General features: G+C 39.7%; 1 protein-coding gene and 1 pseudogene across 6 annotated transcripts in view; one reads left to right on the top strand and one right to left on the bottom strand.

Annotated features, from left to right (window-relative positions):
* Positions 1 to 14,903, bottom strand: part of ALMS1 (ALMS1 centrosome and basal body associated protein) — a 214,362-nt gene that overhangs the window by 48,607 nt on the left and 150,852 nt on the right. For all 6 annotated transcript variants that reach the window (XM_044261390.1, XM_044261388.1, XM_044261389.1 and 3 more), the window contains 3 exons: positions 14,277 to 14,447; positions 10,654 to 10,791; positions 1,385 to 1,555 (listed from right to left, as the gene is read on the bottom strand). In XM_044261390.1, coding sequence (XP_044117325.1) covers positions 1,385 to 1,555; positions 10,654 to 10,791; positions 14,277 to 14,447 — 480 coding nt within the window. The remainder of the gene's footprint in view (positions 1 to 1,384; positions 1,556 to 10,653; positions 10,792 to 14,276; positions 14,448 to 14,903) is intronic.
* On the top strand, positions 1,940 to 10,477 carry LOC122915837 (annotated as a pseudogene).

Raw genomic sequence — 14,903 nt, 5'->3', positions numbered from 1 at the left:
GTCACATGCCAAAAGCACATAGCAATTTACTATCATTGCTTTTTATTTTTTTTATTTTTATTTTTTTCCAATTTATTTATTTTCAGAAAAACAGTATTCATTATTTTTTCACCACACCCAGTGCTCCATGCAAGCTGTGCCCTCTATAATACCCACCACCTGGTACCCCAACCTCCCACCCCCCCGCCACTTCAAACCCCTCAGATTGGACTTTGAGTTAATTTTTGTATATGGTAAAAAGCAAGAGTTCACAACTTCATTCCTTTGCACGTGGATGCCCAGTTTTCTAACACCACTTGTTGAAGTGTACTTTCTCCACTGTGTAGTCTTGGCACCCTGTGGAGAATCATTTATCTTATCTATTGATCTTGATGTGAAGTAGCTGCAACTGGACTATACTCAAAATACAAATACGAATAGATCAGCTCTTTGACTTCTTTCCTTATCTAGGTATGTTCTATCTTCCTCTAAGAGGTAAAGTTTGACACCTAGGTAGAAATGACTTATGTTCTTTTTTTCTTTTCTTAAAGATTTTATTTATTTATATGAGAGAGAGAGAAAGAGCATGAGAAAGGGAGGGGCAGAGGAAGAAGCAGACTCCCTGCTGAGCAGGGAGCCTGATGTAGGACTCGATCCCAGGACTCCAGGATCATGACCTGAGCCAAAGGCAGTTGCTTAACCAACTGAGCCACCCAGGCACCCAGTAATGACTTATGTTCTATATGTTCTCTTATGTTAGAAATAGGGGGCCATGGGTAAACATGGCCTTTTACTTGGCTTTTACTATTTTTTTTTTTTAAGTTTGTATTGAGGCTCTTTTAGTCTTTATCACAGTCTTCTGAAATGCCTTCAGATTTTAGGTTTTCCCCTGTTTTAGTACTGAGACATGATACTTCTATTATTATCAGCCTTAATTTAAATATTTACTTGTAATCCTGTTTCTAAGTTCACAAATCTTTTCCCAGAGGTTACAATTATTTTACATAATAAAGTGATTTGCATGAGAAAGCAGAAAAAAAAGAAGAAAAAAATGGATCTCTATTTAAATTGTGAGGGAACATTATCATAAGAATAAAATGGGGGAGCGCCTGGGTGGCTCAGTCAGTTGAGTATCTGACTTTTGCTTTTGGCCTGGGTCATGATCTCAGGGTCTTGGGGCTGAGCTCCACATTGGGCTCCACGTTCAGTGGGGAATCTGCTTGAGGATTCTCTCTCTTCCTCTGACCCTCCCACTGCTCCCACTTCACTCTCACTCTCTCAAATAAATCAATCTCAAAAAAAAAAAAAAAAGAATAAAATGGAAACACACAGACACAGACCTTGTCTTTCACTCTGTCACTCCCTTTGTACTCCCCTCCCCAACCCCCTGCCCCAATCCCATTACCTGCAATATCTATCTGGAAGGATTCTTTTTCTTTTGTCCAGGCTTCCTTAGGAACTGTTCTCTTGGTACGGCTCTCTTCTTTCTGTTTAACATCTTCAGTGTCTGGTAGACTTTCAGTCTTTGTGTCTTGCAGTCTAGCTGAGTGCTCTGCAGTCGCAACACCACCAGAACCTGAGAGAGGTAAATTAACACAGTAGCCAGATAAGAGGTTGACAAGAAGTATTTTAAAATACCTATCAAGCATCTAACAGGTGAAAGGCACTGTTACTGGTATTGACCAAAATAAAATAAATAAATAAATAAATAAAAAGACCATTTAGAAATGTGTAGAAACTATTGTTCCAAATTGGAGTTAAAAAATACACAGAAACATGGGGCGCCTGGGTGACTTTTGATTCTGGCTCAGGTCAGGATCTCAGGCTTTTGGGACTGAGCCCCACACTGGGCTCCATGCTCAGCTGGGGAGTCTGCTTAAAAATTCTCTCCCTCCCCCACCCCCAATCTCATGTGCATGTACCCTTTCTCTCTAAAATAAATAAAAATATACAAAAACAGATGTCATACAAAGTAAAAGAATTACCACCTAAGAGAAAGAAGTATATGTACTCAAAAAGGGATAAACTACTTCTAGCTCAAAGGATCATGAAAGAATTCTAGAGTAAAATAACAACTGACTTGGGTGTTAGAGGATAGCTAAACTGAGGGGGTGCCTGGGTGGCTCAGTTGGTTCAGCGGCTGCCTTTGGCTCAGGTCATAATCCCAGGATCCTGGGATAGGGCCCTGCATCAGGCTCCCTGCTTGGCAGAGAGCTTGCTTCTCCCTCCCCTCCACCTGCCTATCTACCTACTTGTGCTCTCTCTGTCAAACAAATAAATAAAAAAAACTTAAAAAAAAAAAAAGAAGAAGATAGCTAAGTGGGATAAACACTGAGACAGAAAGACAAAAGGCATTTTAGGCAAAGGTCACTGCATACGAAAACAAGAGAGTCAGGAAAGCAAATAAACATAGAAGAAACAGAGCAAGTGTATGATTTGAGTACAGAATTTATAAGAAAAAAAAGTACCTAAAAAGTTGTTTGGGAGATGATTTTCCTGTTCTGAAAGACTGTACAGAAGAGTTTAAATTTTATTCTTAGGGCATTGAAAACTTTCTGATTGTGATATTAACAGGATATGTTACTAGAACATTCATTTAGCAACCACAAAAAGGGGGGTAAAATTTTGAAATGTTGCCCAGAATACAATATAACTTGTGAAAACAAGCAATACATGCACAAAAAAGAAGTGGCTAATTATGCTCCAAAATGTTTCTATTTATAATATTGTCAGAGACTACCAGCTGTCCTCTGAAATCCATTTTCCTTTCCTCTAAAATAACCCCCTGACAATAGAGTAGACAGGCTGAGGGGATCTTGTGTCCTTCAAATTCCTCCCAGTGAGTTCTTTATGAGCACAGAAGCTGGTTTCCAGCCATTAACTAGTTCAGAATCTAAAGCAGAAGCATTTACAGGCAACCAGTGTCCCTAGTCCTATCCTAGGCCACTGAATAATGCCCCAAAGAGCAACCCCAGCCATCAGCCCTTGGAAATAATTCTTAAAATGGAACTCATGTCAAAACAGTAAAATGAAGAATCAACAAAACAAAACAAAAACAAAACAGTTTTGGAAGATTTCGATTTGGTCGGCTGCTGGTTTAAAGCAATATAGTAATGTATAATAATGTTTATTTGGGGAGAGAAAAAGCAAGTGTATCCTAGCTCTTCAAGTCTCTCTTAAAGCTCAACTGGAGAAAGTAAGAGCTAAGTATCAGCTGAGAAGCAGAAATCCAATCCCACCTTAGATATCCAAATATTTTCAGACTGTATGGTTACTTCCATGATGCCACTAGTTTACCCAATTCTAGACTATGTCCCTCTTGGACTTGTTTAAGGAGAACTTCACAAACTGTCAGTCTGATGAGCAGAGGACTGCTACGCTTCTACAACAGGACTGGCAAATGCTCTGTCTTAACGTCATTCAAAGTTATTCATGGAGACATTAAGCCAGAGAACCCACTTCTTGAATCAACTAGAAAGCTTAAGATTACAGATTTTGGGGAGCTGGTTTATGTCCTCATCCTCTAGAACCACCCACTTACTGCAGCACCCTGGACCACCTGTCCCCTGAGATGATTAAGGGCCAAATGCATGCTGAGAAGTGAATCTCTGGAGTCTTGATGTTCTTTGTTATAAATTTCTAGTTGGGAAGACTTCTTCTGATGCAAGCACATACCAAGATACCTGTAAAACATATCCTAGACTGAATTCCTATTCTCTGACTTTGTATAAGAGGGAGCCAGAGACTTCTTTACAAGACAGCTAAAATATAACCCTAACCGAAGGCTGATTCTCAAAGAAATGCCAGAACACCCCCAGATCACAGCAAATTCATGGGAATCATCTATCTGGCAAAAAAGGCAATCATGTGGGGCGCCTGGGTGGCTCAGTGGGTTAATCCTCTGCCTTGAGCTCAGGTCATGTTCTTAGGGCCCTGGGATCAAGCCCCGTATCTAGCTCTCTGCTCAGCAGGGAGCCTGCTTCCTCTCTCTCTCTCTGCCTGCCTCTCTGCCTACTTCTGATCTCTTGTCTGTCAAATGAATAAATAAAATTAAAAAAAAAAAGGCAAAGATTCAACTTTGAAGATGAATCTTGTAGGGAGGGGCTCGTGGCTGGCTCAGTCAGTAGATCATGCGACTCTTGATCTCAGGGTTGTAAATTCCAGCTGCACACTGGGCTGCTGTATAATCTGTCAGGAACAGGTTACTGACACTTACCTTACTGCTGCCTGCCTATAATCTAAAGCAGTACAGAGTTGCATTTTTTGTTTTACTGAGCAGGCAGTACTTTGGTCTCCCTACTCAGAAAGTTTCACTTCAGTAGACATGACACTCTGAAATGAAAGAACCCACAGCCTCCTGCTAACTTCACTTTCATAATCTGGAGACAAGGTTCAATTGCAGCCACCCCACAGCATGTCCTGAGTATGGAGTCCTTGTGGAAGATGGAGCCGGGGTCCAACTGGGGGTTTGCTCCAACTTGATCAGTTAAAGAGCTAGGCAATAGCCTTCCAAGTAACTAAGGGTGTGTGTTACCTACTGGGTGGCCAGGCTTGGTAAAGCTGTCAGAATGAACATGTGATTTGTTCTTTCACATGTAAAAATGAAGATTTTTGTATTAAAAAAAAACACAGAACCTTGACTTCACTGGGCATATGGTTATCAGAATAAATATTATATTTCCCAGCCTTTTGGCAACATAGCTTAGTATGAGCATGTGACTAAGTCTGGCCAATAGAATGGAAGAGGAATGGTACATGTAACTTTTGAGAAGTATTTAAAGAAGGAATATACTTTTTTCTGTCCCTTTCTTCCTTTCTGCTGACTGGAATATACCGGCCTAATTGCTACTGCAGGAGAATGGAGGCTAAAAATGTTGGAGCAAGAGGAGAGAAAGAGCTTTGTTCCTTGATACACTGACGTCTACACCTGGATTTTTACAAGAAAGAGAAATAACTTCCTGTCTTCTTTAAGACAATGTTACTTTGTTTTTATTTTCATCTCTCAGAACCAAAACAAATCCTATTTTTTTCCCAATTTATTTATTTTCAGAAAAACAGTATTCATTATTTTTTCACCACACCCAGTGCTCCATGCAAGCTGTGCCCTCTATAATACCCACCACCTGGTACCCCAACCTCCCACCCCACCGCCACTTCAGACCCCTCAGACTGTTTTTCAGAGTCCATAGTCTCTCATGGTTCACCTCCCCTTCCAATTTACCCAAATTCCCTACTACTCTCTAACGCCCCTTGTCCTCCATGCTATTGGTTATGCTCCACAAATGAGTGAAACCATATGATAATTGACTCTCTCTGCTTGACTTATTTCACTCAGCATAATCTCTTCCAGTCCCGTCCATGTTGCTACAAAAGTTGGATATTCGTCCTTTCTGATGGAGGCATAATACTCCATAGTGTATATGGACCACATCTTCCTTATCCATTCATCCGTTGAAGGGCATCTTGGTTCTTTCCATAGTTTGGCGACTGTGGCCATTGCTGCTATAAACATTGGGGTACAGATGGCCCTTCTTTTCACGACATCTGTATCTTTGGGGTAAATACCCAGGAGTGCAGTTGCAGGGTCATAGGGAAGCTCTATTTTTAATTTCTTGAGGAATCTCCACACTGTTCTCCAAAGAGGCTGCACCAACTTGCATTCCCACCAACAGTGTAAGAGGGTTCCCCTTTCTCCACATACTCTCCAACACATGTTGTTTCCTGTTTTGTTAATTTTGGCCATTCTAACTGGTGTAAGGTGATATCTCAATGTGGTTTTAATTTGAATCTCCCTGAGGGCTAATGATGATGAGCATTTTTTCATGTATCTGATAGCCATTTGTATTTCTTGATTGGAGAAGTGTCTGTTCATATCTTCTGCCCATTTTTTGATGTGTTTGTCTGTTTCGTGTGGGTTGAGTTTGAGGAGTTCATTATAGATCCTGGATATCAACCTTTTGTCTGTACTGTCATTTGCAAATATCTTCTCCCATTCCGTGGGTTGCCTCTTTGTTTTTTTGACTGTTTCCTTTGCTGTGAAGAAGCTTTTGATTTTGATGAAGTCCCAGAAGTTTATTTTCGCTTTTGTTTCCTTTGCCTTTGGAGACGTATCTTGAAAGAAGTTGCTGTGGCTGATATCAAAGAGATTACTGCCTATGTTCTCCTCTAAGATTCTGATAGATTCCTGTCTCACGTTGAGGTCTTTTATCCATTTTGAGTTGATCTTTGTGTACGGTGTAAGAGAATGGTCGAGTTTCATTCTTCTACATATAGCTGTCCAGTTTTCCCAGCACCATTTATTGAAGAGACTGTCTTTTTTCCATTGTATATTTTTTCCTGTTTTGTCGAAGATTAATTGACCATAGAGTTGAGGGTCCATATCAGGGCTCTCTACTCTGTTCCACTGGTCTATGTGTCTGTTTTTATGCCAGTACCATGCTGTCTTGGTGATCACAGCTTTGTAATAAAGCTTGAAATCAGGTAAGGTGATGCCGCCAGCTTTATTTTTTTTTTATTTTTTTTCCAAATTATTTATTTTCAGAAAAACAGTATTCATTATTTTTTCACCACACCCAGTGCTCCATGCAAGCTGTGCCCTCTATAATACCCACCACCTGGTACCCCAACCTCCCACCCCCCCGCCACTTCAAACCCCTCAGATTGTTTTTCAGAGTCCATAGTCTCTCATGGTTCATCTCCCCTTCCAATTTACCCAAAAGCACATACCCTCCCCAATGTCCATAACCCTACCCCCCTTCTCCCAACCCCCCTCCCCCCAGCAACCCACAGTTTGTTTCGTGAGATTAAGAGTCACTTATGGTTTGTCTCCCTCCCTATCCCATCTTGTTTCATGGATTCTTCTCCTACCCACTTAAGCCCCCATGTTGCATCACCACTCCCTCATATCAGGGAGATCATATGATAGTTGTCTTTCTCCGCTTGACTTATTTCGCTAAGCATGATACACTCTAGTTCCATCCATGTTGTCGCAAATGGCAAGATTTCGTTTCTTTTGATGGCTGCATAGTATTCCATTGTGTATATATACCACATCTTCTTGATCCATTCATCTGTTGATGGACATCTAGGTTCTTTCCATAGTTTGGCTATTGTGGACATTGCTGCTATAAACATTCGGGTGCACGTGCCCCTTTGGATCACTACGTTTGTATCTTTAGGGTAAATTCCCAGTAGTGCAATTGCTGGGTCATAGGGCAGTTCTATTTTCAACATTTTGAGGAACCTCCATGCTGTTTTCCAGAGTGGTTGCACCAGCTTGCATTCCCACCAACAGTGTAGGAGGGTTCCCCTTTCTCCGCATCCTCGCCAGCATCTGTCATTTCCTGACTTGTTGATTTTAGCCATTCTGACTGGTGTGAGGTGATATCTCATTGTGGTTTTGATTTGTATTTCCCTGATGCCGAGTGATATGGAGCACTTTTTCATGTGTCTGTTGGCCATCTGGATGTCTTCTTTGCAGAAACGTCTGTTCATGTCCTCTGCCCATTTCTTGATTGGATTATTTGTTCTTTGGGTGTTGAGTTTGTTAAGTTCTTTATAGATTTTGGACACTAGTCCTTTATCTGATATGTCGTTTGCAAAAATCTTCTCCCATTCTGTCAGTTGTCTTTTGGTTTTGTTAACTGTTTCCTTTGCTGTGCAAAAGCTTTTGATTTTGATGAAATCCCAAAAGTTCATTTTTGCCCTTGCTTCCCTTGCCTTTGGCGATGTTCCTAGGAAGATGTTGCTGCGGCTGAGGTCGAAGAGGTTGCTGCCTGTGTTCTCCTCAAGAATTTTGATGGATTCCTTTCTCACATTGAGGTCCTTAATCCATTTTGAATCTATTTTTGTGTGTGGTGTAAGGAAATGGTCCAATTTCATTTTTCTGCACGTGGCTGTCCAATTTTCCCAACACCATTTATTGAAGAGGCTGTCTTTTTTCCATTGGACATTCTTTCCTGCTTTGTCGAAGATTAGTTGACCATAGAGTTGAGGGTCTATTTCTGGGCTCTCTATTCTGTTCCATTGGTCTATGTGTCTGTTTTTGTGCCAGTACCATGCTGTCTTGATGATGACAGCTTTGTAATAAAGCTTGAAGTCCGGAATTGTGATGCCACCAACTTTGGCTTTGTTTTTCAATATCCCTTTGGCTATTCGAGGTCTTTTCTGGTTCCATATAAATTTTAAAATTATTTGTTCCATTTCTTTGAAAAAGATGGATGGTACTTTGATAGGAATTGCATTAAATGTGTAGATTGCATTAGGTAGCATAGACATTTTCACAATATTTATTCTTCCAATCCAGGAGCATGGAACATTTTTCCATTTCTTTGTGTTTTCCTCAATTTCTTTCATGAGTACTTTATAGTTTTCTGAGTATAGATTCTTAGCCTCTTTGGTTAGGTTTATTCCTAGGTATCTTATGGTTTGGGGTGCAATTGTAAATGGGATTGACTCCTTAATTTCTCTTTCTTCTGTCTTGTTGTTGGTGTAGAGAAATGCAACTGATTTCTGTGCATTGATCTTATATCCTGACACTTTACTGAATTCCTGTATAAGTTCTAGCAGTTTTGGAGTGGAGTCTTTTGGGTTTTCCACATAGAGTATCATATCATCTGCGAAGAGTGATAATTTGACTTCTTCTTTGCCGATTTGGATGCCTTTAATTTCCTTTTGTTGTCTGATTGCTGAGGCTAGGACTTCTAGTACTATGTTGAATAGCAGTGGTGATAATGGACATCCCTGCCATGTTCCTGACCTTAGTGGAAAAGCTTTCAGTTTTTCTCCATTGAGAATGATATTTTCAGTGGGTTTTTCATAGATGGCTTATTTTTGTTTTTCAACATTTCCTTAGCGATTCGGGGTCTCTTCTGATACCATACAAATTTTAGGATTATTTGCTCCAGCTCTTTGAAGAATGCCGGTGGAATTTTGATCGGAATGGCATTAAAAGTATAGATTGCTCTAGGCAGTATAGACATTTTAACAATGTTTATTCTTCCGATCCAAGAGCATGGAATGGTCTTCCATCTTTTTGTGTCTTCTTCAATTTCTTTCAAGAGTGTTCTATAGTTCCTCAAGTATAGATCCTTTACCTCTTTAGTTAGGTTTATTCCCAGGTATCTTATGGTTCTTGGTGCTATAGTAAATGGAATCGTTTCTCTAATTTCCCTTTCTGTATTTTCATTGTTAGTGTATAAGAAAGCCACTGATTTCTGCACATTGACTTTGTATCCTGCCACGCTGCTGAATTGCTGTATGAGTTCCAGTAGTTTGGGGGTGGAGTCTTTTGGGTTTTCCATATAAAGAATCATGTCATCTGCGAAGAGAGAGAGTTTGACTTCTTCATTACTAATTTGGATACCTTTTATTTCTCTCTGTTGTCTGATTGCTGTTGCTAGGACTTCTAATACTATGTTGAACAAGAGTGGTGAAAGTGGGCATCCTTGTCTTGTTCCTGATCTCAATGGGAAGGCTGCAAGCTTTTTCCCATTGAGGATGATATTTGCTGTGGGTCTTTCATAGATAGATTTGATGAGGTTCAGGAATGTTCCCTCTATCCCTATACTTTGAAGCGTTTTAATCAGGAACGGATGTTGGATTTTGTCAAATGCTTTTTCTGCATCAATTGAGAGGACCATGTGGTTCTTCTCTCTTCTCATATTAATTTGTTGTATCACATTGATTGATTTACGAATGTTGAACCATCCTTGTAGCCCAGGGATGAATCCCACCTGATCATGGTGGATAATCTTTTTAATGTGTTGTTGGATCCTGTTGGCTAAAATCCTATTTTTTTTTTTTAACAAATCCTAACTTTAACATGTTATTATAGTCTTTTTTAAATTAGCATAATCCCACAGAAGTATATTAACTGGATAGGTACTTAAGAAGTAAACAAGCTGAATTCCTAGAGAAAAAGGTTTATGTACAACAACAGTATCAAAGAGTAAGCATCTCGGACGCCTGGGTGGCTAAGTGGGTTAAGCCTCTGCCTTCGGCTCAGGTCATGATCTCAGGGTCCTGGGACGGGACCCCCCCACATTGGGCTCTCTGCTCGGTGGGGAGCCTGCTTCCCCTCACTCTCTGCCTACTTGTGATCTCTCTCTCTCTGTGTCAAATAAATAAATTAATTAAATCTTAAAAAAAAAAGAGTAAGCATCTTGTGGAACTGATTTTTTCTTTCTTTCTTTTTTTTTTTTTTAAAGATTTTATTTATTTATTTGACAGAGATCACAAGTAGGCAGAGAGGCAGGCAGAGAGAGAGTAAGCAGGCTCCCCGCGGAGCTGAGAGCCTAATGCGGGGCTCGATCCCAGGACCCTGGGATCATGACCTGAGCTGAAGGCAGAGGCTTTAACCCACTGAGCCACCCAGGTGCCCAGAAATGAATTTTTTTTTATCAGTAAAGTCCAATATGTGAATTTCTGGCAATGAGATTAAGTTGTGTTAATTAACTTGTGTCACAAAGTTGTCCAGAAATGTCTTAAAGAGCTTTAAAAATGTTAGTTTTACCTGCCAATCTATACCAAAAACATTGCAGTTAATATCCTATTTCACATATGAGCAAGACAGTGAAAGGCTGAAGACAGTAAGGGAACAGAAAATACTTTTCTGTTTCTACTCATTTTAGAAGGCCAGAATAAAATAATACACAGATAATCCAGTTCAGTTACCTTCAGTGGTTTTCTGCGAGGGTTCTTTTTCTTCAGGTTGGGCAGCCTGAGTCACTGTATTTTTATTGTATATCTCCTTTTTCTGGTTTTTATCTGAAATGTCCTCGTCCCCAATGATGGAAACTTGAACTTGGGCATCTGGAATAATGACATCACACAATTCCATAGAGAAGGAAAGGACAATAAACACAATAGGCAAGTAACTGCCACCAACCCCCGCCAAAAAGTCCAAACAAAACCCCAAACCTCTTTATATATTAAGATAAAAAAGCATCTCCTAGGCCCGATCACAGCTTTTAAGTTGCGACAATTATGATGGGTTTACAACATAAATTGGAAAGCTCTTTCTATTTTTCTGTGTACAATGATGGTTTAAATAAAATACTTTATTTTTTAATTTAAATTCAATTAATTAACAAATAATGTATTACTGATTTCAGAGGTACAGGCCTATGATTCATCAGTCTTATATAACACCCAGTGCTCATTACATCACATGCCTTCCTTAATGCCCATCACCCAATTATCCCCTCCCCCCACCCCCTACCCCCTTCCAGCAATCCTCAGTTTGTTTCCTATGATTTAAGAGTCTCTTATGGCTTATCTTCCTCTCTAGTTTCATCTTGTTTTATTTTCTCCTCTCTTCTCCTATGATCCTCTGTTTTGTTTCTTAAATTCCACATATGAGATCATATAATAAGATCATATGGTAACTTTCTCTGACTTATTTCACTTAGCATAATACCCTCTAGTTCCATCCACGTTGTTGCAAGTGGCAAGATTTCATTATTTTAATGGCTGAGTAATATTTCATTCTCTCTCTATGTACCACATCTTCTTTATCCATTCATCTGTCGATGGACATCTGAGCTCTTTCTACAGTTTGACTATTGTGGACACTGTTGCTATAAACACTGGAGTGCAGGTGCCCCTTTGGATCACTACATTTATATCTTTTTTTTCTTTTAAAGATTTTATTTATTTATTTATTTGAGGGAGGCAGACAGAGGGAGAGAGAGAAGCAGGCTCCCCACTGAGCAAGGAGCCAGATTTGGGACTTGATCCCAGGACCCTGGGATCATGACCTGAACCGAAGCAGCTGCTTAATGGACTGAGCGACCCAGGCGTCCCATTACATTTGTATCTTTGGAGTAAATACCCAGTAGTACAATTGCTGGATTGTAGAGTAGCTCTATTTTCAACTTTTTGAGGAACCTCCGTGTTGTTTTCCAGAGTAGCTGCACCAGCTTGTATTCCCATCAACAGTATGGGGGGGGTGGGGAGGGTCTCCTTTCTCCATATCCTTGCCAACATCTGTCATCTCCTAACTTGTTAATTCTAGCCTAACATACCACTGTTCTTTAAATGAAATCTGTTCTTTACTGGTTTGACACAACAGTTAAAAAAAAAAAAATCAACTGTCTTTTTCAAAGTAAAAAAAGGGATGTGAAGAACTCTTTTGAGTTCTTTGTTTTATTCAAAGTTTTTGTCACTTATTGAGCCAATTTTGATATTTCATATCATCCTAGAAAAGCATCTGTACCAATTTATGTATAATACTCTTGTGACTTCAAAAACCTCCTGAAATTATATCCTTTTAAAATTGCTTTATATTTTCCACTTTTTCTGTTTTTCTTGGTCATATTTGCCAGAGATTTATCTACCTTATTGGTTTTTTTTTTTTTAAAGATTTTTTTTTAATTTTATTTATTTATTTGAGAGAGAGAGACAGTGAGAGAGAGCATGAGCGAGGAGAAGGTCAGAGAGCGAAGCAGACTCCCCATGGAGCTGGGAGCCCGATGTGGGACTCGATCCCGGGACTCCAGGATCACGCCCTGAGCCGAAGGCAGTCGTCCAACCAACTGAGCCACCCAGGCGTCCCTACCTTATTGGTTTTTTAAAAAAAAAAAAATCAGCTCTTTTCTTTCTTATATGAGAAAACTCAAATGTAAAATAATATGTTACTAAGTATATTAAAAAGTCACCAACAGGGACGCCTGGGTGGCTCAGTGGGTTAAAGCCTCTGCCTTCCGCTCAGGTCACGATCCTGGGGTCCTGGGATCGGAGCTCACATCAGGCTTTCTGCTCAGCAGGGAGCCTGCTTCCTTCTCTCTCTCTGCCTGCCTCTCTGCCTCCTTGTGATCTCTGTCTGTCAAATAAATAAATTAAAAAAAAAATCTTAAAAAAAAAAAGTCACCAATAAAGCAACTAGGATAACAGTTAACAATGTTTATGTTTTCACAATGGGTCAAAAAGAGGTTCAGCTCTTCCTAAGTATGAATATTTTTCAACAAAAATATCAGAAAAGCAATAGAGATTTCTAAAGATAGAATGTGTCTATCAAAGAGCTTAAGAAATAAAACATTACAGATATGATTCCCTGTGTAAAGGCTCTGTCTTTTCAGTAGCAACTTTTATGCTGAATTTAGAGTTTATCAATTCCAAGATGTTTCCGAGTTTTTTTTGCTTTATTGCATGTATGAATCAACAATAGTACCCAGACTGGAACACAGAGTTATCCTATGCTTTAAAAATTGCCCTGAAATCAGCAGCACCTATTTAGCTAACAGCCATGCACAGGAACTAAAAACAGTAAATGGAATAAAGCAACATAGGCAATTATACATGTAGAATTTTCAGTGGCCACTGGAGTCTCCCCTCCACCACCTTTTAAAAGATTTTATTTATTTATTTGACAGACAGAGATCACAAGTAGGCAGAGAGGCAGGCAGAGAGAGAGGAGGAAGCAGGCTCCCCGCTGAGCAGAGGGCCTGATGTGGGGCTTGATCCCAGGATCCTGGGATCATGATTGGAGCCGAAGGCAGAGGTTTTAACCCACTGAGCCACCCAGGTGCCCCTGGAGTCTCCCTTTAATAAATACAATCATGTGTCAGCTAGGGGAGTACAATGTCAGGGATGTAGAGGAAAAAATAAAACCAAGCAGGTCTCTAAAGATTAAAAAGTTTCATAAAACAGTGGGGCCTGTATCTGGGGATAGGGTTGAAAGCTCAAATACCCCTAGTGACCAGACAGATAAGGTGGATGAATGAAGCAGACTGGCTCTGAGAAGTATGGGGGACTTGAAGCAAACACAAGAATGTACATCTTCTCTGCAGGGAAGACCCATGCATCAGGGGCAGGTGATTACTGTCATGGGGGAATGCAAGCTGAGCGCAACCAGATATTCTGATTTTCAAGGGAAGTACAAAATCTTATTTTCAAATGTTGGCAGCAAAATGAAAAGAAAATTAAAAATACCACGTGAACCATATACTTTCTTGCAAAATCCAATCTACGAAAATATTAGTTTGTACCATCAGATAAATTCATGAAGCAAATTTAATCAAGATTTTCTAGATTTGTTTCTAAAACATACCTGACTAGATATTATTTCACGTCAAAAGTTGCAGTATATTTTATTTCCCACAGTGAAAATAAAGAGGTCTAAGAAACCTGTTAAGTATTTTAGAAGATTTTATAAATATTTTACTTTCTTGTTTACAACCAATGAAATAGCTAGGAGAAAAGCTTGTGTAACACCAGAAATAAGATAAAGATTAGACAACATTCTCAATAACCAGGTGGAAAAAAGGCCACAAAATATACAAAGCCAATTCAGTTACCTGCATTATCTTTCTGAGGAGGTTTTGTCCCCAGTGTCAAGGCTGTCTTAGCCACTGCCCTCTTACTGTAGATCCCCTCTGTATGTTTAAGGTTATCAGTGACTGGTAGGTCGTCATCCCTTGTGCCTAGCACCTCCGCGGGGAAGTCTGGAGCAATGGCATCATTGGACCCTACAGAAAAGTGGGAAAGTAGTACAATTCATATAAGTTGAAGTTGAAGAAAGACAAAAAGTTTACCTCTTAAACTGCTTCTATTAAAAAGGTACGACAATAGGAATGTTGTAATGTGACCAGAAGGCGATGTCAGTTAAATTGAAGCTGTCAGACATGTATAATAAACTGCAACAATACATAGTGGAGAAGCTAATGACAGAAAATATAGAGTATCAGCTCCGAAGAAAGGCAATTTCCAGTTCAGGAAGGCTTTCAAAGAAAAAAGAATATAGACTGTAACTTGGAAAATCAGTAGGCTTTTTGAACTATGCAGAGGAAGACAGACATTTTAGGAAGAGGTGAAGCATGAACAAAGAGAAACAGGAAAGCAAAAAGTATGTAAGAACAGCAGCCACTTTGTGGTCAGGGCAGATCATAGAACACATTAAAGAAAGTGGTGGGAAATATGAAAAA

Source organism: Neovison vison, chromosome 8 (genome assembly GCF_020171115.1).
Source record: "Neovison vison isolate M4711 chromosome 8, ASM_NN_V1, whole genome shotgun sequence".
NCBI classification, from domain to species: Eukaryota; Metazoa; Chordata; class Mammalia; order Carnivora; family Mustelidae; genus Neogale; species Neogale vison.
This window is presented reverse-complemented; position numbering and strand designations above follow the sequence as displayed.